At 71.5% G+C, this 25,176-nt stretch overlaps 5 protein-coding genes across 5 annotated transcripts; 2 read left to right on the top strand and 3 right to left on the bottom strand.

Moving 5' to 3' along the window:
- Positions 1-252: 252 nt before the first annotated feature.
- Positions 253-711, top strand: AURANDRAFT_24715 (hypothetical protein; the record flags this gene model as incomplete). Its single annotated transcript, XM_009037454.1, has 1 exon — positions 253-711. A coding segment is annotated over one exon (459 nt), but the record flags the coding sequence as incomplete, so codon positions are not given.
- Positions 712-2,467: 1,756 nt separating this feature from the next.
- On the bottom strand, positions 2,468-3,979 carry AURANDRAFT_63332 (hypothetical protein; the record flags this gene model as incomplete). The annotated part of the gene is made up of 1 exon (XM_009037429.1): positions 2,468-3,979. The coding sequence occupies one exon, from the start codon at positions 3,977-3,979 to the stop codon at positions 2,468-2,470; it is 1,512 nt and encodes a 503-aa protein (XP_009035677.1).
- Positions 3,980-4,892: 913 nt separating this feature from the next.
- NAG4 (hypothetical protein) lies at positions 4,893-6,674 on the bottom strand (the record flags this gene model as incomplete). The annotated part of the gene is made up of 1 exon (XM_009037428.1): positions 4,893-6,674. The coding sequence occupies one exon, from the start codon at positions 6,672-6,674 to the stop codon at positions 4,893-4,895; it is 1,782 nt and encodes a 593-aa protein (XP_009035676.1).
- A 2,645-nt stretch (positions 6,675-9,319) lies between these two features.
- AURANDRAFT_71397 (hypothetical protein) lies at positions 9,320-16,078 on the top strand (the record flags this gene model as incomplete). The annotated part of the gene is made up of 5 exons (XM_009037455.1): positions 9,320-11,499; positions 11,579-13,919; positions 14,048-14,768; positions 14,812-14,898; positions 14,943-16,078. 5 exons carry the CDS (start codon positions 9,320-9,322, stop codon positions 16,076-16,078), a joined length of 6,465 nt encoding a protein of 2,154 aa, XP_009035703.1.
- A 12-nt stretch (positions 16,079-16,090) lies between these two features.
- AURANDRAFT_24064 (hypothetical protein) lies at positions 16,091-17,917 on the bottom strand (the record flags this gene model as incomplete). Its single annotated transcript, XM_009037427.1, has 1 exon — positions 16,091-17,917. One exon carries the CDS (start codon positions 17,915-17,917, stop codon positions 16,091-16,093), a length of 1,827 nt encoding a protein of 608 aa, XP_009035675.1.
- Between the last annotated feature and the right edge of the window lie 7,259 nt (positions 17,918-25,176).

Genomic DNA, 25,176 nt, shown 5'->3' with positions numbered 1-25,176 from the left:
AAGCTCATCCGCCACGGCGGCTTCGACTTTTACCGCGTGCTCTACCGCGACCTGACGGCGTCCGTCGTGAGCCCGCTCCAGGACTGGGCCTGGGTGCGCCACGTCGGCGCGGGCACCTACGGCAACGTCTGCGCCGTGCGGTCGCTCCACAACGACAGCACGGTCGCCTGCAAGCTCCTGGGCTGCGACGACGACGCGCGGCGCATGCTCGGCGTGCGCGCGTGCACGGACGTCTCGGAAGCCCAGCAGGAGATGGTGCGCCTCACGCAGGTGTCGAGCCCGCACTGCGTGCGGCTGCGCCAGTACGCGACGGTCGCCGAGCCCCTGATCCTCTGGGCGCTGACGGACCTGTGCGAGGGCGGCGCGCTGTCCGAGCGCCTGAAGCGGCGGCCGCCGCCGGCCGCCGCGCGCCTCGAGCGCTGGTGGCGCGACGCGACGGCGGGCCTCGCGGCGATCCACAAATTGCGGGTCGCGCACCGCGACGTCAAGACGGAGAACATCTTCCTCACGAGCGTCGACGACGGCGCCGCGGCGGCCGTCGTCGGCGACCTGGGCATCTCCAAGGAGCTCAATTCCACGTCGAGCCTCATGCTCACGCAGTGCGGCACGCCGGCCTTCCTCGCGCCGGAGATCCTGTCGAACCAGCCCTACACGCTCAAGGCCGACGTCTGGAGCCTCGGCTGCGTCTTCTTCGAGACCGTCGCGGGCCGCCCCCTGAACGCCATGGCCCACGACGACGACACGATCGTCGCCCAGTTCCGCGAGGCCGCGGCGGCGCGCGGGCTCCCGGGCCTGTTCCCGCGCGTCTTCGAGCGCATCCTGCGCCGCGACCCCGACGACCGGCCGTCGTCTTCCGACGTCCTCGCGGCCTTCGACGACGACGAAACGCCGCCGCTGGGCAAGTCGGGCTCCGCGCGCGTCGCGCCCGCGCCGCCGGACGAGACCGTCGCCGCCGTCGAGGCCAAGGCGGCGGCGCCGCCGCGCGGCGTCGTCGTCGTCGAGGACCTCGGCGACGACGCCGAGGCCGCGTCGCTCCAGGCCGCGTGGCGCCAGCGCCAGCTCAAGCGCCGCGCGTCGTCGAGCAAGCCGAAGCCGCCCGCGCCGCGCCCGGCGCCCGCGCCCGCGGCGCCGAAGCCGCCGCCGTCGCGCGAGGTCGAGCGCCTCGCGTCCTTCCTCAAGGAGGCCCTCGACGACGCCGAGCCGCCGCGCGACGCCGCCGCCGACGAGCGCAAGGCGCGGCAGCGCGCGGCCGAGGACGCCAAGGCCATCGCCGAGCTCGAGCGGGGCGCGGCGTCCGTGCGCGACTTCCACCGCGCGCGCACCGCCGACCGGCGGCGGCCGTCCGCGCGCGAGCCCCGGTTCCAGCAGAGCCAGACGAGCCCGCGGCTCCCGTAAATTAGGTTTTTTTTAGTCCTCGTCGCTATCGCTGTCGGGGGGAACGTCGGGAAGAAAGTTGGGGCTGATCGGCTCTCGATCATACCTGACACCGATGCCGGCGAAGCGGCTCCGGCGTGAACGCGCTATAGTTGGAGATGACGACGGACTTGAATGGGTACGGGCGATATTCAGCAAGTGTAGCTTTGTCGCCGTCGACCCTGATCATGGCGTTTGTTGCCTCCCTCGCTCCGGGATTGAAGATAAAATCGGCTTCGATGTGGTACCATCGACCAGGCTGGGCATCTTCACAGATCACCTCGGCACCACCTATTATTCCGGGCTCCCAGACCAATTCCTTTTGGGTTGTGCTGTTACCAACCGGTCTGAAGTAGGTTTTGCATATCTGATTGCCGTTCTTCGAGAGCAACTCGAAATCGCCGCCGCCGTACGGGTGGCCAGCTTCGTAGCGGCAGCGGAACGTCAAAAGGCTCACGTGATTACGCTCGCCCCATACACTTTTAATCAATCCACATCCGGACGCGTTGTAAGAGTTCGACGCCATGAGCAGGTGGTTCTCCGGTTCGCGTTCCACCGTCACTTTGAATTCCACGAGCGGACCGGGTCGAGCGTAGGTGGTCCAGCCCGCGAGACCGTCGTCCCATCGCTCGCGGAAGAGCGAGAGATCTCGGCCCCTCTGGCGAAGGCCGCACATGATCAATTTTTTGATCACGCTCGTAGGCGCTAGACCACTAAGAAGCCGCATGTGATTCGCAGCGAAGGACCGCGAGAGCACCTCGACCTTGGCGATGTGGCGCAGATCCAAGAATTTGACGACGCCGACCGCGGCGTCCTGCGTGCGCCAGAGTGACTGAAGACACATCGTCTCGCGCAGGTGCTTGTCCATTTGTCCCAGACGCGGCCTCGTGGTGCTCATGCCAGCTGCCCCGGGCCGGTTCAAATGTTTCAATTGCCGTTCAAGGACCACCGCGATTAAACGCCGCTAGACGACGCGCCGACGTCTGATGACATCAGCAGTAGCTTCCTAGCCCAGGGAGAGCAGCGACCCCGAGCAGAAGCCCAACTCCAAACGTTACCCCTTCCCGCCCTTCTTGGGCTTCTTCTTCCGCGGGAGCTGCTCGCCGGTCGCGTAGCGGTTCGCGGCCTTGCAGAGCGCGTCCTGGGGCAGTGCGTCCCGGTCCGCGGACCACATGACGTGGGAGATCTCCGTGAAGCCGCCCGCGACGGCCAGGGTGACGTTGCGCGGGCCCGGCGCTTCGGGGAGCTCGACGGCGACGCAGAGCGCGTCGCTCAGGTACGCGGACGCGCAGGAGACCGCGGGCGCGAGTGCTTCGCCGTCCGCGGCGACGGCGAGGTCGCCCTCGAAGGCGAGGCTCGGGAGCGACGCGTATTTGAGCGGCAGGTCCTCCTGCCAGCCGTAGCGCCGCAGCTCGCCCGGGTTCTCGGCGCGGGCCGCGAAGCGCTTGTCGCGCTGCTCGACGCGCGCGAGGCGCTTGTACTCCGCGGACGACGGCGGCGAGCAGAAGAGCGCGCGCGTCGCCGCCGCCGGCAGCGCGAGCGCGAGAGGGCCCGAGGCCGCGGCGCCGAGGAGGACGAGCTTGCGGTCCGGGTAGCCCGCGCCGCAGACCTCGTTCATGTGGTGCGCCGCGAGGAGGTCCGACGGCGCCATGGCGACCGCCCAGCCGCCGTCGAGCGACGCGGCGTTGAGGCGCGAGGCGACGATACTTCCGAGATCCGCGCCGGCGTCGTGGCGCGGGAGCATGGACGTCCGGCAGGTCCAGGCGTCGTGGAGCACGTTGCCCATGCCGGCCTTGCGGATCTCGCGCGGCGCCGCGGCCGCGCCGTCGTCGGCCGCGAGCACGGCCGTCGCGTGGTGCCAGGCCAGGGCGGCGGCCGTCAGATCGTGCCAGCCGACGCCCGGGTGCCACTTGGCGGCCTTGCAGCCCTCGGGCATGCCCTGCTTCGCCCAGCGGTCGCCGTCGCCGTCCTCGTGCGACGCGAGGAACGCCCGCCGCAGATTGACGACCGTCGACAGCGCGCCCAGCCGCCGCAGCACGTCCGTGCGCCGCGTCTGCGAGTCGATGAGCACGAAGGCCGGCCGCGACGGCAGCTCCAGCGCCTTGCGGAGGCACGACCGGAACAGATTCTCCTCGCCGTCGTTGCCGCCCGTCATCCCGAACTCCCAGGCGAAGACGTCGACGTCAGACCCCACGGTCTCCGCGAGGCAGGCGCAGGTCGGGTAGGGCGGGCTCGCGCCGACGGCCATGTTGCGCACCTCGACGGCGACGCCGGGCAGCGCGCGCGCGAGCCGGCGCTCGAGCGCGGCCGGCCAGCTCTGGTTGAAGTAGTTGCCGCGGCCCACGGTGATGCTGTAGCCGATGACGCCGTAGACGAGCCTCCGCCGCGCGATGGCGGCGCGCAGGCGCGCGCCCACGACCGCTCGCGACGGGAACGACTCGGTGGACGCGTCGTACCAGGTGCTGTGGTCCTCGCGCATGGTCGCTTCGACATATTGCCGCAGGTGGCTTTCGTCGCAGAGCGCGCACGCAGCGACGAGCGCTGCCGCGAGGCAGCGGTGCTGCATCGTGCTAGCACGCTTGTTCAGCGCTCATAATGTGCAAATCTCGCGGCCCATCTTGAGGCAATTGCCTCAAAAAGCCGTCGCTGCAATTGCGTCGCTGAAGAACTGCCGCTGCATGCAGCGCTGCGCCCGATGGTCCTCGCAAAAGCTCTGGAGACACACTGAATATGAAGCGAGCTCTGGAGACACACTGAATATGAAGCGCGCCAAGGCCGCCTGCCTCCTCTTCGCCGCAGCAAACGCCTTCGCGCCGCAGCAGATCGCCCGCGTGCTCGAGAAACGAGCCGACGCGGTCGTCGCGGAGGTCGAAGCCTCCGGCCTCTGCGTCGTCGACGGCCTGCTCGGCGCCGAGACCTGCGCGGCCATGCGCGCCGAGGCGCTGGCGCTCTACGACGGCGGCGCGCTCGCGGCGTCGACGTCCAAGTCCTTCGACGTCGCCTTCGAGAAGAAGGGCGTCGTCGCGACGGGGCTCGCGGTCGGCGACGGCGACGCGGCGTCGGCGGCGCGGCCCGCGGCGCCGCCGCTGTTGAGCGCCTACCTGGCGGCGCTCGGCGAGGTCTTCGGCGCGCGCGCGGGGCTCGCGGCGCACGCGCGGAACAACAAGCTCGCGGCGACGACGGCCGGCGGCGGCTATCCTTTGCACCTCGACAACGACGGCGGCGACGCGCGCGACCGGCGGCGGCTGACCTGCATCTACTACCTGCAGGAGTCCTGGACGCCGGACGAGGGCGGCGAGTTCTTCGCCGTGGGCGCCGGCTGGGACTTCGAGCGGCGGAAGGTCGAGCCCGTCGGGGACCGGCTCGTCGCGTTCGAGGCGACGTCATTCTTCCACAGCGTCGACCCCGTCGTCGGCGACGGGACGCGCCTCGCCCTGACGCTGTGGCTCGAGGAAGATGATGGCTAACTTATTTTTCTGTTATTGGTACATGCAGCTCCCCGCGGCGCCCGGCGCGGTGCCGCCGTAGGCGTACTTCCAGCCCGTGTTCACGGGCCCCGACGGCACGCCGCGCGCGAGGAGGCGGCAGCGGAAGTGGCCGAGGCGCGCGGCCGTGGACACGTTGGCGCCGTGGGAGAAGTTCGTGTACGAAATGAGGTCCCGGCTGCTCCAGGCGCGCTCCGCCGCGGCCGCGGCCCGGGGGAAGAGCGTCGCGAGGAGCGTCGACGCGTCCATGACCTCGCCCCACGCCGCGGCCTCGATGCCCAGCACGCGCGCGCAGGACGCGGTCGTGTTCACCGTGTTGTCGCTGTCGACGGGGTTCGACGGGTCGCACGGGTCGTAGTTGTAGACGTCGCCGCAGCCCCAGTCGTCGTCCGCGCTCAGGTAGAGCGGCGTCGACGGCGCGGCGACGAGCTCGTGGCCGGCGTCCGCGGCCTCCTGCATGAGGTCCGCGACGTTGGACCAGAACATGAGCGTGATCGACGCGTCGACGTCGTCGCGGTAGTAGTAGTAGGCGTCGTCCCAGGCCACGGGCCGCCGCCCGCCGCGCTCGCGCATGATGCGCGCGTTCGTGTTGAGCATCAGGAGGTAGGCCTGCTTCGACGTGAGGTTGCGGTCCGCCAGGAACGTCGACGACGCGTTGTCCTCGTCCCAGCAGTCGTACTTGACCTCGTCGCCGCCCGTGTGCGCCAGCGCGAACGGGAAGAGCGCGTCGTCGCCGCCGTAGAGCTCCTCGTAGAGGTCACCGAGGTACTCGAGCGTCCGGTTCAGCGGCCGCAGCGGCCAGTTGTCCGTCGAGCACGTCTCCATGCAGACGTCGTCCGGCGCGCCCCGGCACATGCTCTTCGAGTGGCCCGGCGTGTCGAACTCCGGCAGCACCGCCACGCCGCGGACGCGCGCGTACTCGACGAAGCGCCGCAGCTCGCGCACCGTGTAGACCTCGTAGTCGCTGAACGCCGACGCCCAGAGCTCCGGGAACCGGCGCGACTCCATCGGGAACGACTCCTGGTCGCTCAGGTGGAGGTGCAGCACGTTGAGCTTCGAGAACGCCATGCCGTCGACGACGGCCTCGAGGTACGTCAGCGGGATGAAGTGGCGCGCGCAGTCGACCATGACGCCCCGGTACGCGAAGCGCGGCGCGTCCTCGATCTGCACGGGCGCGTTCTCGAGCACGTAGCTCTTGTCGCTCCGCCGGAACGAGATCAGCTGCGAGAACGTCTCGAGGCCGTGCAAAACGCCCCAGACCGTCGCGGCCGTCAGCGTCGCGCCGCCGGCCACGTCGACGGTCAGCGCGTAGCTCACGTCGTCGTCGAGGGCCGGGTAGCCGTCCGCGCCGATGCTCACGACGACGCGCACGCCGCGGAGCGTCGCGCCGTCGCACGTCGCGTCCAGGTCGCCGTGGGCGAAGATGTAGGCCGCGTAGCGCTCGACGGCGCCGCGGACGACGGCGGACGTCCGCGCCTCGCCGTCGAGCTCGAAGGCGAGCGACGTCGGCACGCAGAGGTCCGTCGAGCCCGCGGCGTACGACGCGGGCAGCGGCCACAGCAGGCTCCCGCACGCCGCCGCCGCGCTGCTGCAGTCGACGAGGCTCGACGATGCCGCGCTCGTCGCCTCGAGGAGGGCGGCGCTGCTCCTGCGATTGCCGGAGAGCCAGAGCACGAGCGCCGTGAACGCGGCGCCGGCGGCCGCGTCCGCGAGGCGCCCCCAGATGCGTCGTCGCGAGCCGCCGAGGGCGACATAGCTGCCCCGATGGGGCGCCATCGTCGCACTCGTATCCACGGCACGAGGTCGACGCTGCAGAGCCCGCTAGCACGATGCGCGCCGCCCTTGCCGCTCTCTTGCTCGCCCCCGCCTGGGGCATGGCATGGTGGGCCCCGCCTGGACCTGGAGCGACCAGGAGGCGCCCGCGGGCGAGAAGTCCATGGGCACCTGGACGAGTGCGGTGTACACGGAGGAGCAGCAGGCGCGCCTGGGCGTCACGGAGACGGGGGAGGCAGCCCCCGCGGCCCAATTGACGGGCTGGACCGTCACGGAAGGCGAGCGCTGCTACGGCGGGCTGCCGGACGAGCCGGGGCTGCTCGACGAGGCCGTCGTCGAGTCCATGGCCGCCTGCGGGGCCCGCGCGTCCGAGACCGCCGCCGCGAACGCGTTCACGTACTGCGAGCTCTGCGAGAACGAGGGCTGGGGCCAGAACTGCTGGGTCTGGACGCTCCCCGAAAAGGACGCGGAGGTCGAGGGCGTCACCTGGTGCGACACGCCGGACCTCTACCAGAAGTTCTCGACGGGCCGCGCGGCCGCGCCGCCGACCGCCCTCGCGCGCTTCGCGGCCCGCGCGCGCGCGTTCCTCGGGCACTAGGCCCCCCGTGCTTTATTGGAACATGCAGGAGCCCGTCTCCGGCGGCGCCGCGGAGCCGTAGGCCTTGTCCCAGGGCACGTTGACGGGCCCCGCGCGGACGCCGCGCGCGAGGAGCTCGCAGCGGAAGTGGCCCAGCCGCAAATTCGTCGTGACGTTGCCCGTGGGCTGCGTCGCGTCGAGCGTGAAGTTCGTGTAGGTGATGAGGTCCCGCGGGCTCCACGCGCGCTCCGCGAGCGCCGCCGCGCGGGGGAAGAGCGTGCCCGCGAGGTTCGCGGCGTCGTAGTCCGACGACCAGAAGTTGACGGACTCGCCCAGAACCATGTCGCAGAGCGTCGTCTCGTTGAGGCCGTAGTCGTAGGCGCAGGGGTCGAAGTTGTAGATGCCCTCGACCTGGTTCGAGCCGTAGTCCAGGTAGAGCTCCATGTCCCACGCGGAGATGACGTGGTGCCCCGCCTGGGCCGCGCCGACCATCTCGTCGATCTCCGTCCAGAACATGAAGACCCAGGACTCGTCGAGCCCGTTGCCGAAGTACTCGTAGGCGTCGTTCCAGGCGATCGCGCGCTTGCCGCGGCTCGCGACCGTCGCCCGCACGTGGTCGAGCATGAGGCGGTACGTCGACGTGCTGTTGAGCCCCCGGGCGCGCATCCAGTCCCGGGACACGTCGTCGACGTTCCAGCACTCGTCCTTGACCTCGTCGCCGCCGACGTGGGCGAACGCGAAGGGGAAGACGGGGCCCGCGCCGCCGTCGCCGCCGTCGAGGAACTCGCCGTAGAGGCCGTCGAGGAAGGCCAGCGTCTTCGACCCGGGCCGCAGGGGCACGTTGTCCACCGTGTCGTCGTCGCTCATGTCGCAGGACGCCATGCAGACGCCCTCGGGCGCGCCCCGGCACATGCTCCTCGAGTGGCCGATGGAGTCGAACTCCGGCAGGACCGCGACGCCGCGGACGCGCGCGTACTCGACGAAGCGCCGCAGCTCGCGCACCGTGTAGACCTCGTAGTCGCTGAAGGCCGACGCCCACAGCTCGGGAAAGCGGCGCGACTCGACGGGGAACGACTCCTGGTCGCTCAGGTGCAGGTGCAGCACGTTGAGCTTCGAGAACGCCATGCCGTCGACGACGGCCTCGAGGTACGTCAGCGGGATGAAGTGGCGCGCGCAGTCGACCATGACGCCGCGGTACGCGAAGCGCGGCGCGTCCTCGATGCGCACGGGCGCGTTCTCGAGCACGTAGCTCCTGTCGCTCCGCCGGAACGAGACGAGCTGCGAGAACGTCTCGAGGCCGTGCAAGGCGCCCCAGACCGTCGCGGCCGTCAAGGTGGCGCCGCCGGCCACGTCGACGTCGAGCGCGTAGCTCACGTCGTCGTCGAGGGCCGGGTAGCCGTCCGCGCCGTCGCTCACGACGACGCGCACGCCGCGGAGCGTCGCGCCTTCGCACGTCGCGTCCAGGTCGCCGTGGGCGAAGATGTAGGCCGCGTAGCGCTCGACGGCGCCGCGGACGACGGCCGACGTCCGCGCCTCGCCGTCGAGCTCGAAGGCGAGCGACGTCGGCACGCAGAGGTCCGTCGAGCCCGCGGCGTACGACGCGGGCAGCGGCCACAGCAGGCTCCCGCAGTCGCCGCCGCCGGCGCCCGTGAAGTTCGAGCAGTCCGTCAGCGTCGACGCCGCGGCCGCGGCCGTCGCAAACGCGCACGCGCTCTCGTCGGCTTCGACGCCGTCGGGCGTCACGACGAGGCAGCGCGCGTCGTCGGTCCGCGTCGCCGCTAGGCGCCGCGCGGTCGACGCCTCGCCGCGCAGGAACGGCCGCGTCGACGCCGCGGAGAAGAGGGCCACGCAGACGGCGCTTCCTACCAGGAAGTCGAGGGCGCGTTGCCCGGTAGCCCGCGAGGGCTGCCCCGATGGCCCCTCCATCATCGATTTTGGCTGATGGATTCGGGCCGACGGTGCCGTGGTTCGGTGAGCTATGGTCTCGCCTGGCGGCACGCCGCCGGCGCGCCCGTTCCTCGCAACCAAAGACGTGCCGCACCGAACGCGCCGCCTCGTCCCGCTCGGCGTCATGTCCGTCGCCGCGGCGGTCGCCGGCGGCGTCCGGTCGGGCGGCCTCGCCATGCTGGCAGCCCGGTCCGGCAGCCCCGGGACGGCCTGCGCGTCGCGGCTGCGCGTCGACGTCGACGGCGACGACGCCGCGGACGTGTCCGCCTGCGCGTCGCTGCGCACCGTGGGCGCCGCGCTGGCGCTCGCGCGGTCCACGAACGCGCGCGCGATCGAGCTCGGGCCGGGCGACCACCGCCTCGCGGAGACCGCGGTGCTCGGCGCGGGCGACGCGAACCTCCGGCTCGTCGGCGACGCCGGCGCGCGGCTCAGCGGCGGCCTCGCCGTGCCCGATACCTGCTGGACGAGCGCCGGCGGCGACGTCTGGACCTGCGACCTCGGCAGCGACGCCGCGCTCGCGGCGCGATCGCGAAAACGGTTCCGGTCGCTGCGCATCGGCGACGCGCGGGCGACGCCGGCGCGCTACCCGAACGAGCGGGACCGCGGCGCCGCGGCGTCCTTCCTCTACTGCAACCAGACCGTGCTCCTCGACAACCGGACCTGGGCGATCACGCTGGCGCCCGCCGCGTCGTCGGGCGCCGCGCTCCCGGACTGGCTCCTGTCCCCCCACTGGCGCGGCGCCCGCGCCCGGGCCTGGCCCATCTACAGCTGGAACAACTTCGAGGGCGCCCTGCGCCGCGCGGACGAGGGCGCGCTGGACGCGCTGTCGGATCGCGGCGCGAGCTTCGACGACCCGTGGTTCCTCGTGGACTGCGCGCTGCCCGCGGGGAGCGCCTGCGACGACTGGGACGGCAACCTGGACCAGGGGTCGCGGCTGTACGTCTACGGCGCCGCCGACGCCCTCGACGAGGTCGGCGAGTGGTCGTGGGACGAGGCGTCGGACGTCGTTTCCATCGTTTCGTCCTCGCGGCCGGACACCGTCGTCGTGCCGACGCTCTCGACGCTGCTGGAGATCGGTGTGGGCGCCGACGGCGTCGAGGTCGCGGGCGTGACCTTCGCCGACTGCGACTACGACAGCTACGGGTTCCAGCTGTCGCCCGACGCGAGCGGCGGCCGCTGGGAGCCGGGCATCCCCCACGACGCCGCGCTGCGGGTCCACGGCGCCCACGACGTCGTCGTGCGCGACTGCGTCTTCTCGAATCTCGGCGGCGGCGGCGTCTTGATCGCCGAGGCGAGCGCGCGCGCCGTCGTCCGCGACTCCGAGTTCCGCAATCTGGGCCAGTCGGCCGTGTTCCTCAGCGGCAACGGCACGACGCAGCCGCGCTTCGCCACCATCGTCGACAACGCCATGAGCGGCGTCGGCGAGGTCCTCGCCGCCGCGGGCGGCCTGGTCTGCGCGACGTGCTCGCACGCGCGGTTCGAGCGGAACGCCGTCGAGCGGAGCGGCCGCTGGGGCGTCAACTTCAAGACGTCCGACGTCCAGGCGGCCCACAGCGAGAACAACACGATCGCGGAGAACGTGTTCCGCGACATCGGCACGGCGACGGCGGACACCGGGGCCGTGTACCTCGTCGCGGACGACGGCGACACGCGCTTCAACTCGACGATCAGATGGAACCGTATGGTCAACGTCATGGGCGTCAAGTCCGAGTGGTCCGGGGGCGGCGGCATCCTGGAGACGCCGGCGTCGTCCTACGGCGTCTACCTCGACAACTCCGCGAGCGGCGTCACGGTGCGGGGCAACGTCGTCGCGGACGTCGCGACGGCGGCCTACTTCGTGCACGAGGGCCGGGCGAACCACTTCTTCGACAACGTCGCCTACAACGTCTCCAACGCGCGCAAGAGCGGCGGCGTGAACAAGGCCGTCTCCGGCGGCGACGCGGCCTACTACGCGCGCGGGAAAAACAACAGCTTCGCGCGCAACGTCGTCGCGTTTTCGTCGTCGCTGCCGACGCGGACGCTCTGGTACGGCGACGACGACGCCCTGGGCTACGTCGACTTCAACGTCTACTACGCCTATGGCACGGACGAGGAGAGGTTCCAGCTCTTCTTCAACAACAGCGACCTCACGCCCGCGGGCAACTGGACGGAGTGGCTCGCGGCGGGCAAGGACCGGCGCTCGACCATCGACGCGGCGCCCAAGTTCCGCGACGCGGCGGCGCTGGACCTGTGCCTCGAGGACGACTCGCCGGCGTTCAAACTCGGCTTCGAGGCGATCCCGGCCCACATCTGCGCCGCCGTGTCGTAACATTGAGTTTGTCAACGGTGCGTTATTGCACGCCGTCATCACGATGATGATGCTGGATGCCCGCGTCTGGGTCAGCACCCCGGTCCTCGTCGAAGTCGCATTATTTGCCGTCGCGCTCCTGCACCTCGTCGTCGCCGCCGCGAGACGGCGAACAGCGCGACCGGTGAGCGAGCTCGCGGCGCCGCTGCTGTCCACGCGGGACGACGCCTACGCCGTCGTCGTCGACGACGAGCACGCGGTCAAAAAGACGTGGTCCAAGGACGTCGGGTTCGGCTTCACGACGCAAACGCTCGGCTGCGCGCTCGCCGTCTACTTCCTCTTCGCGGCCGTCTTCTTCGCGCAGGACGGCGGCGCGCTCGACGAGCCCGCAAAGGCCGCGCGCGTGCTGCGCCACGCGCTGCGCTGCCTCGCCTGGTGCTGCGCCGTCTACGCCGAGGGCGTCGCGCTCCGCTGCGCGCGCGTGCGAAGCCGGACCTTCTGTTTTGTGTTCTACGCGGCCGCGGCCGCCGTCGACGCGCGCGAGACCGCCGCGGCGTTCGCGGCCGCGGACTGCCGGGTCTGGGCCGCCGCGCTGGAGTGCGTCGTCTTTCTCGTCGCCTGCGACCGGCGGCCCGTGCGGCGCGAGGCCTCGAGCGCGCTCCCGCCGGAGTGGCGCTGCTCGCTCGCGTCGTATTTCTCCTTCGCGTGGCTCGAGGACCTCATCGCCGTCGGATCGAAGCGGCCCCTCGCGGCGGCGGACCTGCCGCCGCCGGCGGACGGGGATCGCGCCGCGCGCGTGTTGGAAGCCTGGGGGCCGCCGCCGGCGACGGGGAGCCTGTGGTTATTCACGCTCCGGCGGTGCGGCTGGCGCTACGGGCTCCAGACCTTCTACCGCCTCGTCCCGACGCTCGTCAACGGCTTCGCGTCGCCCTTCGCCCTGAACGTCGTCATCACCTTCGTCCAGTCGCGGCCGGCGCCGGGGCCCGTGCCGCCGCTCGTGCTCGCGGCCGCGGCCGGCGTCGCGTTCCTGCCCGTCGTCGCGATCTTCGGCGACACGCACAACGTCAAGATCGGGCGGCGGCTCGGCGTGCGGGCCCGGGCCTACCTCACGGGCTGCGTCCTCGACGCCCTGGCGCGCTCCCCCTGCGGCGCCGCGGAGCCGGGCGTCGTGACGAACCTCGTGTCCGTGGACGCCGCGAACGTCGTCAACTACATGGTCCAGGGCCAGCTGCTCTGGGCCGCGGCGCTCCAGCTCACGCTGAACATCCTGCTGCTGCTGGACGTGCTCGGCGCCGCGGGTTTGTTCGGCGTCGGCGTGCTCGTCGCGCTCATGCCGGCGTCGCGCGCGATGAAGCGGCGCCTCGCGCGCTTGCAGACCCAGCTCATGGCGAAGCGCGACGGCCGCATGCGCGTGATCCACGAGGTCATCGCGGGCATCCGCGTCGTCAAGGCCTTTGGCTGGGAGCCCGAGTTCGCCGCGCGCGTCGCGGCCGCGCGCGCGGCGGAGGTCCGCGCGCTGGCCGCGTACCTCTACACGACGGCCGCGATGCTCGGCGTCGTCCTCGGCGCGCCGTCCTGGATCGGCATCGTCACCTTCCTCGTCCACACGCAGCTCCTCCATCGCGACCTCACGGCGGCCCAGGCCTTCACGGCGCTGACGCTCTTCAATCTATTGCGGTGGCCTCTGAACGCGCTGCCGGACGCGCTCAACCACTGGATCCAGGCCAAGGTCGCCTTTGCGCGCTTCGAGGCTTTCATTCGCGCCGCGCCGCCGGCCGAGGCCGGCGCGGCGGCGCGCGACGCCGGCGACATCGCGCTCGCCGGGACCTTCTCCTGGCCCGGCGCGGATTCCCCCGCGCTCCAAGAGCTCGACGTGGTCGTCCGCCGGGGCCGGCTCACGTGCGTCTACGGCCCGACGGCGAGCGGCAAGTCGTCGCTGCTCCTCGCGCTCCTCGGCGAGCTCGACGGGCCCGGCGCCCGGCGGCGGGCGGCCTACGTCGCGCAGGCGCCCTGGATTTTGCGGGCGACGGCGCGCGACAACGTGCTCTTCGGGACCGCCTACGACGCGGCGCGGTACGCCGCCGTCGTGCGCGCCTGCGCCCTCGACGACGACTTCGCCCGGCTCGCCGCCGGGGATCTGACGGAGATCGGGGAACGGGGCGCGACGCTCTCCGGCGGCCAGCGCCAGCGGCTCGCTCTCGCGCGCGCGGCCTACGCGGACGCGGACCTCTACGTCTTCGACGACGTCCTGAGCGCCCTGGACGCCCACGTCGGCGCCCACGTCTTCCGGCGCGTCGTGCGCGACCTGCTCAGGGGGAAGACGGTCGTGCTCGCGACGCACCAGGTGGCGCTGACGGAGGCGGACGCGGACGCCAGGGCAGGACAAGAGAGCGAAATTCCCAACTTCAAAGGCTCCTATCTCGGCCGTTTTCCGCTCGTTTCGGCTGATTTTTGGACGAGCGATCATCTCTCGGAACGGCCTCGAAGCGTGGATGCTTTTTCCGGAACGCGCGCGCGCGGAACACTCACGTTGAAGCGACGTTGAATCTCTCTTGTCCTGCCCAGGCGGACGCGGCGGTCTGGCTCGACGGCGCCGGCCGCGCCGCCGCGCGCCCCCCGGACCTCAGAGCCGCCGAGGCGCGGCGCGGTCGCGACGCCGACGACGTCGCACCCGGCGCCGCGGCCGCGAAAACCGCCGCGGCCGACGGCCGCCTCGTCCGCGCGGAGGCCCAGCAGGTCGGCGCGACGAAGCTAGCCGTCTACGGCCGCTATTTCGTCGACTGCGGCGGCGCGTCGTTCCTCGTCCCCATGGCCGCGCTCCTCGTCGGCTACCAGGTGCTCCTCAACGGGCAGGCGTTGGCGCTCAAGGCCTGGGTCGCCGCGCTCGAGCTCGAGAACTCCGGCGCCGCGCAGCGGTCCAAGTACGTCTTCTTCGCGTCCGCGACCTTCGGGACGCTCTGCCTGACGCGCCTCGCCATCGCCAAAGGCTCGCTGCGCGGGTCGCGAAAGGTCCACGACCGCGTCGTCGCCGCGGTGCTCGCCGCGCCGCTCGCGTGGTTCGAGGCCACGCCCGCGGGCCGCGTGCTCAACCGCTGCGCGTCCGACGTGCAGACCATCGACAAGGACCTGATGAACGAGCTCGCCATGCTCGCCCAGTACGTGTTGAGCCTCGCGGGCATCGTCGCGGTCATCCTCTACGAGATCCCCGTCGCGGCGGCGTCCGTCGCGCCCATGGTGGGCTTCTCCTACGTCTTCGCCGGCCGCTACTACGCCTGCGAGCGCCGGCGTTTTCCCCCCGCTCTTTCGTTCCGGGAGCGTTGTCCCCGCAGGCAACCGCGAGCTCAAGCGGCTCGAGGCGTCGACGCGATCGCCGGTCTTCGGCGCCGTCGCGGAGCTCGCGAGCGGCGCGCGCCCGCGTCCGAGGCCTCGTCCGCCGCGCGAACGACCCGCGCGTCTTCAGGCCTCGTCACCGCGCGCGCGTTCGGGGCGACGGGCCGCCTCCGGGAGGACTGCCTCCGGCGCGTCGACGTCAACTCGAGCGCGCTCTACCAGCTCTTCGCCGTCAACTCCTGGCTCGTCGTGCGCCTGCGCTGCCTCGGCGCGCTCGTCAACGGCTGCGTCGTCGCCTACGCGCTCGCGCGCGCGGCGGACCTCGACGGCGCCACCGTCGGCCTCGCGCTGAGCTACAGCCTCGGCGTGACCCAGGCCGTCACCTTCACGATCAAGCAGCACGCGACGGTCGAGATGGCGGCGAACGCGCTCGAGCGCGCGGACGAGTACGCGCGCCTGCCCCGCGAGCGGGCGGACGGCCGCGCGCGGCCGCCGGGCTGGCCCGCGAAGGGGCGCGTGGCCTTCGAGGCCGTGTCGCTCGCCTACGCGTCCGCGCCGGACGCGCCGGCGCTCCGGGGCGTGTCCTTCGCCGTCGACGGCGGCGAGCGCCTCGGCGTCTGCGGGCGCACGGGCGCGGGCAAGTCGAGCTTGGTGGCGGCGCTCTTCCGCCTCGTCGAGCCCGCCGGCGGCCGCGTGCTCGTCGACGGCGTCGACGTCGCGGCGCTGAGGCTCGCGGACCTCCGCGGGAGCCTGAGCCTGATCCCGCAGGAGCCGACGCTCTTCCGGGGCAGCGTCCGCGCGAACCTCGACCCCTTCGGCGCGCGGAGCGACGCGGAGATCGCCGCCGCGCTCGCGCGCGTCGCGTTCCGGCGGAGCGACCTCGACGCGGCCGTCGACGACCGCGGCGCCAACTTCTCGGCCGGCGAGCAGCAGCTCCTCTGCCTCGCGCGGGCGCTCCTCCGGCGGTCGAGGATCCTCGTCCTCGACGAGGCGACCGCGTCCGTCGACGAGGGCGCGGACGCGCGCATCCAGGCCGCGCTCCGCGGCGACGACCTCGCGGCGACGACGCTCCTCGTCATCGCGCACCGCCTCGCGACCATCGCGGACTTCGACAAGGTCGCCGTCCTCGCGCGCGGCGCGCTCGTCGAGTGCGACGCGCCCGGCGCGCTCCTCGGCGACCCGGGCTCGGCCTTCTACGACCTCTGCGCAGCGACGGGCGACCTCGCGGGGCTCGTCGCGCGCGCGCGGGGGGCGGCGGTCCGGTGAATTAAAAAAACGTTACGAACGCCCGGGCGCGGCGACGAGCGCGTCCTGGGCCTCCTGGGCCTGGCGGATGAGCTCGTCGATGTCGAGGGCGTGGGCCGCGGCGGCGGCGTCGACCTTGGTCTCGTCGATGGTGTTCGCGCTGACCTGGAGCTGGCGGCTCACGAGCGTCGCGTAGATGCCCTTCCGCGCGACGAGCGCGTCGTGGTCGCCGAGCTCGAGGACGCGGCCGTCGCCGACGACGGCGATGGCGTCGGCGTTGCGCACCGTCGAGAGGCGGTGGGCGACGAGGATGACCGTCGCCGATTTCCCCGCGATGAGCGTGTCCAAGGACCGCTGGACCTTGGCCTCGGACTCCGCGTCGAGCGCGGACGTCGCCTCGTCCAAGAGCAGGAGCTTCGGGTTCCTAAGAAAAGCGCGCGCGATGGAGATGCGCTGCTTCTGGCCGCCGGAGATGCGCACGCCGCGCTCGCCGACGTGCGTGTCGTAGCCCGCGGGGAAGTCGCGGATGAACTCGTCCGCGAGCGCCGCCTCCGCGGCCGCGGCGACGGCCGCCGGGTCCGCGCCGTCGACGCCGTAGGCGATGTTGCCGTAGATCGTCGTGTTGAAGAGCTGCGTCTCCTGGGCCACGATGGCGAAGTGGCGCCGGAGGAACGCGACGTCCAGCGACCGGAGCGGCCGGCCGTCGAGGAGCACGTCGCCGCGCGCCGGGTCGTAGAACCGCAGCAACAAGTGGAGCGCCGTCGTCTTGCCCGAGCCCGACTTGCCCACCAACGCCAGCGTCGACCCCGCCGCCACGTCGAGGTCGAAGCCCCCCAGCACGTTCCGGTTTGGCCGCGCGTCGTACGCGAAGAAGACGCCCGCGTACCGCACGCGTCCCGCGACCTCCCCGGAGTCGTCGCCCCCGCGGCCCTTCTCCGGCATGGACTGCAACAAACCCAGCACGCGCTGCGCCGCGCCGCTCGCGCGCGTGAAGGATGATAATAAGGAGATCAGCTGGTTGTAGGAGCTCTGGATCTTGTTGAAGTAGAGCTGGTACGTGACCAATTTCCCCGCGGACATGTCGCCGCCGCGCTTCATGGCCTGGGCGCCCCCATAAAACAGAATCAGCCAGCCGGCGCCGTAATCCAAGACGTTGTTCACGAGCTGCGTCGTCGCGGACAGCGACGCGTCGACGACCCCTCTATCGCGCGCGGCGCACGTGTGGCCCTCGTAGCGCCGCTGCTCCAACTCGTCCGTGGCCATGGCCTTGACCGTGCGCACGTTCGCCAGCGCCTCGGTAGCTGCCGCGTTGGCCTCGCCCAGATGCGCCAAGATCTTCCGGTTCTGCTCGCGGCTCCACTGCGCGTACGCCTGCGTGACGTGCATGATGGGCCCGACGGTCGTGAACGCGAGCATGGACAGGCGCCAGGACGTGTAGAAGGCCATGGCGACGCCGCCGACCAGGGAGATCATCGCCGACGTGAGCGTGCCGACCAAGGTCGTCAGCGGCTGCGTCATCTGGTTCACGTCCTGCGTGAGCCGCGACGTGAGCGTGCCGCTCGCCGTGGCATCGAAAAAGGCCACGTCCTGCGACAGGATCGCCCGGTAGAGCCGGTTCCGCAGGGCGCAGGCGAGGCGCCGCCCCGTGACCTGGAAGCAGAGCGCCCGCAGCGCCTGGCTCACGGCCGTGCCCACGGAGAAGACGAGGTAGAGCAGGAGCCGGTTCTGGAACTTGGCGCGCTGCCGCGCGTAGACGGCGTCGATGATCTCGCCCTGGTAGCTCGGCAGCGCCAGCGCCGCGCCGCCGGAGCCGACGACGCACACCAGGGCCGTGAGCACGAGCCACCAGTCCGGCGCCATGAGCGCGCCGACGTGGCGCAGGATCTCCCACGAGCCGATCTGCGCCTCCGCCTGCGACGCCTGCGACGGCTCCGGCGCGCGCCGGCCCCGGCCCCGGCCGCCGCGGCCGCCGCGGCCGGCGGGCACGACTTCGCACCTCAACGGCGACGTCGTCGCCGCGCCCGCGCCGCGCCGCGTCCGCGCCCAGCACGTCGGGCAGACGTCGAAGTTGCACTGGTTGCAGCGCCACATGGACGGCGCCGTGATGCGCCGGTCGCAGAGGTCGCACCAGTTGTTCGTCGCCATGGAGTACTCGAGCGCGTGCTTGTGGAGGCCCGGCGCGACGGACGCGAGGAGCCGCGTCCGCAGCTGCACGACGTTCGCGAGGAGCCACGCCTCGACGTTGACGCAGATCGTCGTGAGGCCGACGGCGATGGCGATGGGCGTCGCGTTCCTCGGGTGGGCGCTCAAATCGAAGACGCAGAGCTTGACGCCCACGTAGCCCTGGCAGACGGACGCGAGGACGAAGAGGAGCGCGAGCCACGCGTCGCGGCGAAAGTCCGCGGACCGCTTCCGCGCCGCGAGCGCCGCGCCCTCGGCGTCGCCGCCGTCCAGGAGCTCGTAGCCGCCGTCGCGCGCGGCCGCGCCGGGGTCCGCGGCCGCCGCGCGCCAGGACCGGTACGCCGCGACCGCCGCGAGCGGCAGGACCGCCGCTCGGCCCGCGGCCGCGGCGACGAGGTCGCTGCAGTCGCCCTTGAGGCTGTAGGCCCAGACGAGGCGCCCGCGCACGAGCCACTGGGCGGCGACGCTCAGGCCCACGTCGACGAGGAGCACGAACAGGACCCAGCGCAGCACGCGCCGCGTCGGCGCCGCCGACGACTCGGAGCTGTTGCCGCGCGTGCCCGTGCAGAGCTCGAAGACCGACGTGCGGCTCGCGGCGACGCCGCGGCCCATCATGCCGCCGCGCAGGTTCCCGCCCTTGCCCATGGCCGCGAGGCAGACGCGGACGAGGACGCGGTCGCGGCCGCGGCTACGGAGTGGCAACTTCGAGGCACCGTCGGCGATTGATTTTCGGAGCCAGTGTTGCATTTCTGCTCGTCACCCATTCGAGTGATGGCTGCGTGATGTGCTAGGATCGGCAGCCTCCGCGCCCGCAGCCTGCAAGACCGGCTGCCCTAGCAGCCTCCGCGCCCACAACCCGCACGACCACCAACCCACCCGCCGCCATTTGCCATGGGCAGCCAACCGTCCGCCGAGGCGCGCGACGACGACCTCGACGGCGGCGTGCCCGAGGAGGAGCGCGGCCTGCTGCGGACCATGGAGCGGGCGACGGACGTCGCCACGGGCGTGCGGCCGCAGCGGGCGATCCCCGTGCTCGAGGACGACGCGACGATCCGCGCGGATCCCTACGAGGAGGACGTCGACGAGGAGACGCGAAGGAACATGATCGACCCGTTCTGGTACGGCACGCTCGGCCTGACGCTGACGAAGTTCTTCGACGAGGTCGCGAGCTCCGTCTACAGCATCGTCTCGTCCTTCTACACCTACGACTCGCTGGGGCTCAACAACTACCAGACGGCCGTCATGGCCTACATCGACGACCTGCCGGGCATGTTCGAGATCGTCATCCTCGTCTTCGTCGTCTGCGTGCCCGTCTTCGGCACGCGCGCCAAGTACTACTACATCCTGGCGAAGCTGATCCACATCGTCGTCTACGTCCTCCTGAGCTTCACGTCCATGTCCTACTACCGGCTCATGTTCTACGGGTTCGTCGCGTCGTGGGGCTCCGGCCTGAGCGGCGCGGTGACGGACTACCTGTACGTCCAGCGGTCCATGCGCGAGCCGCTGGAGCGCCAGGGCTACCTGGCCGTGACCTGGAGTTTGGTGACGTCGGCGGGATCTCTCGTGGGCCTCTTGTTCACGGACGTCGTCGTCGACAACACGTTCGGCGGCATGGCCGCGGCCGCGGACTGGTTCAACATCAACCGCTCCTGCTTCATCTACGCGCTCTACCCCCTGCCGCTCGTGCCCCTCTACCTCGTCATCTTCGAGCCCCGGGTGAAGCCGCCCCTGCGGAGGCCGTGCAACGAGACCGCGAAGATGGAGCGGCAGCCTGTGTGGAAATCAACCACTGGTTTGGGTGGTCCTGACCAAACTTGAGAATTCTCTAGCTCGGTCAAATCGAAGTCGATTCGGCTAATTTTTGGACGGATCGATCGCTCTCGTCGAGTTCTCGAAGCCCAGCTGAAAGCCTTGCGTCGAAACATTCGAATAAGCTCACATTGAAGTCGGGTTGAAGATTTGATTTCCACACAGGCGGCAGCTCCGGGACCTGGACGTCGCGCACGTCATCGGCCTCTACTCCTTGTACAAGCTCATGGACATCTCCTGCACGGACTCGGACATGGTGAAGCTCGACGGCTGCGGCATGTCGACGAGCACCTACACGCTGAACAAGATCGTCGTCAACGTCGTCCAGATCGCCTCGCACTGGTACTACCGGAAGTACTGCCTGAAGATGCGGCTCCGGACCCTGTGGTACTACACCATGTGCGCCAACTTCCTGCTGGGCGTCGCGGCCCTCGTGCCGCTCTACACCTGGGTCGGCCAGCAGTCGACGGCCTGCTCGACGTACATGACGGCGTACGACGTCGTCTCGGAGATCGCGTCGACGTTCGGCGGCAACGTCATCGGCCTCATCTTCCTCGCGACGTGCCACAGCAACCGCGGCGGCCTGCTCTACGTGCTCGCGAACACGATCTGCGACATCGTCGACAAGTACACGTCCGGCGTCACGACGTGGCTCGAGGACAAGTACACGGCGACGGACGCGGAGTTCGAGGCGGGCGACTATAGCGTGTACGCCAAGCTCCAGTTGATCTGCCTGCCGTTCCTGCTGCTGCCCATCGTCATGAGCCCCCTCATCCCGCGCACGCGCAAGGAGCTCCAGGCGTTCCCCGAGCGGTGCCGCCGGGGCGAGGTCTACACGTGGGTCCACTTCACGGACAAGTACTGGCCCGACTGGCTCAAGAAGCGCGACTACCACTCGGCGTCGACGCTCATGCTGCTGTGGTGGGCCGTCGGCTTCTGCTACACCTACTGGTACTCCTTCGACCTCCTCACGTGGTCGTCGACGGGCGAGACGGTCTTCATGTGGGGCATCCTGCTGCCGGCCTTCGTCGTCCTCATCTTCTCGCGCTGCGGCGGCACCTGCAAGGTCGACGAGCCGGGCTGGGAGGAGGCCCAGCGCGCGGAGCGCCTCGACGACAAGCCCCCGGGCATCGGCGCCGTCAAGACGGCCCAGCCGGCGCCCGAGGCCGCCGCCGCGTTCGCGCCGACGATTTAAGTTGCGCGGGCGGTTGCGGCCCGGGGCATGTCCCCGTAGAGCGCGTGGACGTCGCTCAGGTTCTTGATGCTCGCGACGCCCGTCTTGTCGAAGACGCGGATGGCCTTGGCGACGCTCGGCGGCGCGCGGATCATGACGGCGTTCGCCGGCGCCGCGCCGCAGCAGCCCAGCCGCGCGAGGTTCAACGCCTTGCAGATGCTCGCGTTGACGAAGCCTTCGCCGCTTTCGAAGAGCACGCCGTGGTGACACGAGCGCGGGTCCGACTTGTCGTAGTTGCACGCCACGATGCACATGCAGACGTCGCAGCCGCAGATGCCGGGCGCCTCGTGGTACGCCGGCGCGTCGGGGTCGAAGAACTCATCGTCGTCGAAGGAGTCGCGCGCCTCGGGTTGCTGGAGCCCATACTTCTCGCGCCAGTTGAGCGCCTCCGCCTGCGCCGCCGCCTGCCGAGCCTCAACGGGCGCCTCCGCCTGCGCCGCCGCCGGCGGCTCGTCTGGTCCCGCCGGAGTCGCGACCGCCGCGCCGTCGTAGGGCTGCACGCAATCTTCGGCGGCGACCCTCGACATGATTAACAACGCACCATTGTTGTCAGCCACTTTGCTAGAGGAAGCCAGCTGCACGTGCGCCAATGTTTACCACTCATTGCAGGACATTGCAGTGGCAGCAAGCATGAGAGCGTCATTGCTGCTGCTGCTGGCCAGCTGCAGCGCCTTCCGGACGCCGGTGGTGCGCAACCATGCAACACTAAAAAGCCGATGCATCGCGCCGCTGCGCGCCGTCGCCGTGCAGCCGGAGGACAAGCTGCCGGCGGAGCTGCTGCCCGTGACTTTGAGCGTGTTCGCGCAGATGATCGGCGAGGGCATCGCGATCGCGTCGCTGCCGCTCCATCTCACGAAGCTCGGCGCGAAACCCGTCGAGGTGGGCCTGGCGACGTCGGCGTTTTCGCTCGCGCAGATGGTCTGCTGCCCGATCCTCGTGCGTTCGAGCGGCCGCGTCGGCCGGGGCCGCGTGCTGCGCTGGTGCCTCGCGGGCGCGACGCTCTCGAACGTGGGCATCGCCTGCTCGCCGTCGGTCAGCGCCATCGTCCTCTTTCGCGGGATGGGCGGCGCGTTCGCGGCGTCCGCGCCCGTCGCGCAGGCCGCGGCCGCCGACATCGTTTCGCCGCGGCAGACGCCGGCGGCGCTCAGCCGCGTCGCGGCGGCGAGCCAGATGGCCATCGTCGTCGGCCCCATGTGCAGCGCCGTGCTCATGGAGGGCTTCGGGCGCCTCGGCGTGCCGGGGGAATTGCAACTGCGCGCGGTCTTTGCGGCGACGGCCGTCTTCGCGTGCGGCGTCCTGGGGCTGCTCGCGACCTTCGACGACGGCGCCGCCCTCGCCGCGGCGACGGCGCGGGACCGCGCGGCGGGCAAGACGAAGACCGTCGGGGAGTTCGCCGGCGCGGGCGACTTCCCCGCGCAGCCGCTGCTGCGGGCCGTCGCTCTGGTCGTCGGCTGGTCGCTCACGCTCAGCGTCTTCGGCTACGGCCTCTTCGCGCCCAAGTTCCTCGGCTACGACCAGTCCCGGCTCTCGGCGACGTTCAGCGCCGGCGCGCTGACGACCATCGGCGCGCAGCTCCTCTTCCCGAGGATCGTACGGCGGGTGGGCGCGCACGCGACGTCGTGCCTGGGTTTGCTGTGCCTCGCGGCGGGCATGGCGGGCCAGACCGTCGCGCGGAACCAGCCGTTCCACTCGGCGCTCTATCTTTTGAACCGCGCGGGCTCGGGCGTCGCGGACACGTCGACGGCGACGCTCGTCGCGCGGTCGTCGAAGGACAAGGACGACCGCGCGAGGAACCTGGGCCTCATCCAGTCGACGCGCGCGGCGGCGCGCATCTTCACGCCCCTGGTTTCCGGGAGCCTCTTCGCGGCGTCCTGCGGCTTCGCGACATGCCCCGGGTCGCTGCCCTTCCTCTGCAACGCGGGCTGCGCTTTGCTCGCGGCGCCGCTGCCCTTCCTCCTCCTCCGCGCGGAGCGGAAAGCGGCCGCGAGGGACGCGGACGCGTTCGCCGTCAAGAAGCGGGGGGACTCCGCGCCGCCCGGGACACAATAACACAAGCCTAGCAGATCTCCCGCGCCGCGGCTAGCAGATCTCTCGCGCCGCGGCCGCGAGCATGTCCGCCTCCGCGACGGAGAGGCCGATGTCGGTGAGGTCTCCGGCGTCGAGGTAGGTCAGGTCCCGGAGGCTCAGGATCTCCTCCTCCGCGAAGCGGCGCGCGTACCGCTCGAGGCCGTAGGCCTCGAGGAACGTCGCGAGCTGCTGGAGCCCGGGGTGCGGCGGCGACGGCGGTCGCGGCGGCGGCGGCGGCGGCGGCGGGGCGGCGCGCGCGGCCTCGCGCGCGCGCGCGCGCTCGACGACGGGCCCCGCCGGTCGCGGCGGCGGCGGCGCGGCGGCGCGCGCGTTCGTCACCGGGACGAAGCCGTCCTTCTCCGGCGGCGGCGGCGGCGGCGCGGCGGCGGCCTTCTTCTTGGTCTTCTTCCGGTTCTTCGACGGCAGCGTCGACGTCGCGGTCGCGCTCACGGCGGACCGCGGAGGCGGCGGCGCGGCGCGCGCGGCGTCGTCCGCGCGCTCCGTCGGGTAGGGGTTCTTCGGCGGCGGCTTCTCGGGGGCCTTGGGCCGGAGCGCGGGCCGCGCGCGCGCCGAGGCGGCCGTCGCGCCGAAGGCGGACGCGAGCGCGTCGTCGTCGTCGTCGCCCGAGTCGTCGTCGCCCGAGCCGTCGCCAAAGTCCGCGGCGGGCGCGCCGTCGTCCGTCGCCGGCGGCGCCGCCGGCGTCGGCGGCGGGTTGCGCTCGTCGTCCTTGAGCAGGAGGTGCGCGAGCGTCGACGCGTCGACCTGCTTGGGCCGCTTGAGGCCGCGGCGGTCGACCTCGGCGCGGAGCTTCGAGCACGACCAGTCGAGGTACTTGACGGTGCCCTCGGCGGAGACGCCGAGGCGCTGGGCGAACTTCGCGCGGCTCTGGGCCTTGGCCTTGGCGCGCTGGGCCTTCTTCTGCTTGTTCTCCTTGTCGCGCGCCGCGCGCGCGTCGGCCTTTTGCCGCTTCTTCGCCTCGACGTCGTCCTTGAACTCCGCGCGGCGCTTCCACATCTCCTCGGCGGCGGCCTTGGACGCGCGCGCGTCGGCCTCCTTGTCGGCCTTGGCGAACATGCCGCCGAAGATGCCGCCGGCGCCGCCGCCGAAGCCGCCGCCGCCGAAGCCGCCGCGCGGCGACGCGCGGCCGCCGGCGTCGAAGCCGTCGTCGTCGTCGTCGGTGTAGAACTCGTCCGAGTCGTCGTCGAAGCCGCCGCCGCGGCCGGGCCCGCCGCCGCCGAAGGAGAAGAAGATGCCCGGCCCGCCGCCGGGGCCGCCGCCGCCGAAGGAGAAGCCCGCGGGCGCGCCGCGGCCGCCGCCGCCGCGGCCGCGGAACCGCGCGCCCATCATCTCGCGCATCATGTTCACGAAGACGAAGAAGTCGTCGCTGTCGTCGAAGTCCTGCGTCGCGCCGCGGAAGAAGTCGTCGCCGAAGAGGTCCTCCTCGTCGTCCTCGCCGCGCGCGCGCCGCAGGAGCGTCTCGAGCGCCTCGCCGACGCGCTGGAAGCGCGCCGTCGCGTCCGGGTCCCCGGGGTTCTTGTCGGGATGGTGGATCAGCGACTGGCGCTTGAAGGCCTTGCGCAGGGCCGCCTCGTCGACGCAGTCGGCCTCGACGCCGAGCACCTCGCAGGCCTCCTCGGCGCTCATCTTCTCGGGCATGGCGTATCTAGCCTCTGCGAAGCCTCCCGGAGGCGTTCGCGGCGGCGCGTTCGACGCGGTCCCGCGCCGCGGTCCTTCCGGGTGGCGCTGCGGTGCCGGGGCGGCGCGCGGCGTCGGACGGCGCGAGGGTAGCTGGCGGCGCGCGCGGTCAGGCCCCTGGGTTTTTGGACTT

The sequence above is a fragment of the Aureococcus anophagefferens genome (assembly GCF_000186865.1).
Source record: "Aureococcus anophagefferens unplaced genomic scaffold AURANscaffold_6, whole genome shotgun sequence".
Taxonomy (NCBI): domain Eukaryota; class Pelagophyceae; order Pelagomonadales; family Pelagomonadaceae; genus Aureococcus; species Aureococcus anophagefferens.
Note: the sequence above shows the minus strand (reverse complement) of the source record. Positions and strands in the feature narration are given on the sequence as shown.